General features: G+C 36.1%; 1 protein-coding gene across 1 annotated transcript; it reads left to right on the forward strand.

Annotated features, from left to right (window-relative positions):
- Nucleotides 1-242: 242 nt before the first annotated feature.
- Nucleotides 243-2705, forward strand: LOC108977586. Its single transcript, XM_018947324.1, has 2 exons — nt 243-1261; nt 1446-2705. Exons 1-2 carry the CDS (start codon nt 1093-1095, stop codon nt 1958-1960), a joined length of 684 nt encoding a protein of 227 aa, XP_018802869.1. The 5' UTR covers nt 243-1092; the 3' UTR covers nt 1961-2705.
- Nucleotides 2706-2725: the final 20 nt, after the last annotated feature.

Raw genomic sequence — 2725 nt, forward strand, 5'->3', positions numbered from 1 at the left:
GACCAGATCGGACCATATATAGCTGATATGACCTTGATTGTTCAGATATGAGATTTTGCTCTATATCTTTGGTACTAAAGCAGCTAGGAACGTGCAATTTGACACTCCTATGAGAAAAAAAGTAGTGTTTTAAAATGTAATACTTTTTACGCTAACAATGCAGTATTTAAATTAGAATTTTATATATTCATGAAAGGTATGAAGGCTTCGGCATGGCCGAAGACAGCCCTTCCTTACTTGTTTTTAAGTATTTTTTGACATTTTGGTGAGTTTGGCCTTGGCCTAAGACAATGACATAATTGGATCGTCAAATTTCTTAACTTTTCATTCTATGCAACTTTACTGTAGTGTATCCTATACTTTTACAAAATAAAGCGACAACAACAAAAGATCAGAATAACTTTTATTAACCTTTACTTTACTACTTTTTCACATTTCAACCTCACTAAACATATTTTTTCTCCAATAAGCTGGCATCTCTAGTATTATTTGGTATTGTATATTTCTGGCATCTCGTGGCTGACTTGTTGCTCATATTTACCGCTATGTATTTTGGTAGTAAGTAAAAAGTGGGGAATCCCCTATTTGATTTTGACGCTTTAAGAGATATGTTATTTTAAAGTTTGTTGTGCTAAGTGAACAGTTCGATATTAGAAAGTGCAAGATATTACATACATAGTTATATAATTAAATTCAAATGGCTACTACCTCATCTAATGTTCGTGTTCGATCCTAGGGTTTTATTAATTGGGTTAATTGGGTATTCATCTCATCAAATAATCGGGAGTAAACTGCCATCTAATCATCAAGTGTTAAAGTCATTGTTTTACAACATTCGTGAAGTTTGATTACCTTTTAGTGATATTGCAAAACTCACTCTGACGGAAGTTCTTGTTTTCTGGGAGAAAGCTAGAATACCTTATCAATTACAAAAAAATGGTGTTCGCAAAGTCGAAAAATTATGTAACGAATGGAGGGCACTTCTGAAGTGTTCAAGATTGAAGCACAAAACGTCAAGAGGAAAAATATCTTGCATTCACATCCAAACTGTCCGATCTTTTTGATGTAGCAGTGGAAGATGCCATTTCAAAAATGTCAAATCAGGAAGATATTAAATTTTTGACATATCAGAGAATGAAAGGACGTCCAGGCCGTATGGAAGGTATCGATGTGAATACAGCTCTAGCTGAAAAAAGAAGAGAAGTAAGAAAAGCAAAAGCAGAAGAGTGGCGATGGCGACAGATTTCACCAGTAAGCGCTGGTAAGTTTATAGTATAGTTGCCCAATTTTACTTAAAAATTAGATACTCAAACCCATACTTATATAGGTAATAAAATGCTGGCTCTTAGTAGCTATAGCCTTTATTCGTTCCTATTTGTTACCAACATCAACAGTATTTTTCTCCCAAAATCCATACATTTTCTTTCCTTTTTTCATTGCACCAGAAAATGTACGAGACATCTCATTGTCTTCTGAATCAGAAGTGGAAGAAATCACCTCGGACGAAGTATTTACCGATGATGAAAAAGCCAGCAAAGCGGAGACAGCGAGTAAAAAGAGGAAATACAGTCGTGGTTATAAAGAAGTAATGACGGAAAAATTATCAATTTTGCTAGATAGGTGCAAAATTTCTGATAGAAATGCTGTGCGGATAATTTTGGCAACAGCTGAAAGTCTGGGCTGTAATGTCGAGGATTTTACACTTAGTAGAAGTGCTTTAAGAAAACGCAGAATATCCTTTCGAAGTCAACGGGCCCAGAAAATCAAGGCGAGGTTTAAAAACTTAGACTTAGAGGGTATTGTTGTTCATTGGGATGGAAAACTTTTACCAAACCTTCTTCAGAAAAAATGTGCTGAACGGTTGGCAATCTTGGTAAGCAAAGGAGACTATGAACAACTACTAGGGGCCTCGGAATTGGAAAATTCCACAGGCGCCAGTCCGGCAGAAGCTCAAAAATAGCTCAGAATAGTCTACAAGAATGGGATATTGGCGATAAAATTGTTGGTATGTGTTTTGATACGACGGCTTCCAACACAGGACGAATGAAAGGCGCATGCACCTTGTTAGAAAAACAGCTAGGTAAAAGTTTGTTGTACTTAGCCTGCCGCCATCACATTTTAGAAGTCGTTTTACGGTCAGTATTTGAGTACAAAATGGGATCAACGACTGCTCCCCAACCTGACATTTTTAGAAGATTTCAAATACATTGGCCTAACATAGATCAGTCTAAATACATTGAAGGGGTACAGGATGATTCGGTAAAGAAGTCAGTGAAAGAGTTCGAAAAAGAGGTTTCGGAATTTCTTCTCTTTCAGTTAACTAAAAAACAGCCGAGGGATGATTACTTAGGACTTATTAAGTTATGTTTAATATTTTTAGGAAAAGTCCTTTCTCACGATGTTTCGTTTAACACTCCTGGTGGTTATCATCACGCCCGTTGGATGGCCAAAGCCATTTACTCTCTGAAAATGTTCATTTGTAGAGAACAGTTTTCTATGTCCGAAGAGGAGTTCAGTTCACTAAAAGCTATTTGTTAATTTATTGTTAATGTGTATGTGTAAAGATGTGGTGTCAAGCTTCAACGCAATAAGTGCACCTAGTAATGATTTACAATTTGTTCAGAATGTAATTAAGTACAGACGTATTGATCAAGGTGTATCAGAAAAGGTATTGGGAAAATATTTACTTCACCTGTGGTATCTGAACCCGGAACTGATTTGCCTT

Source organism: Bactrocera latifrons, unplaced genomic scaffold, assembly GCF_001853355.1.
Source record: "Bactrocera latifrons isolate USDA-ARS-PBARC rearing strain unplaced genomic scaffold, ASM185335v1 scaffold_916, whole genome shotgun sequence".
In the NCBI taxonomy this organism is placed as follows: domain Eukaryota; kingdom Metazoa; phylum Arthropoda; class Insecta; order Diptera; family Tephritidae; genus Bactrocera; species Bactrocera latifrons.

Coding starts and splice junctions, on each gene's coding strand:
- LOC108977586 (XM_018947324.1), top strand. CDS start 1,093: ATGTCAAATCAGGAAGATATTAAATTTTTGACATATCAGAGAATGAAA. Junction 1,262..1,445: donor GATTTCACCAGTAAGCGCTG/GTAAGTTTATAG, acceptor TCATTGCACCAG/AAAATGTACGAGACATCTCA.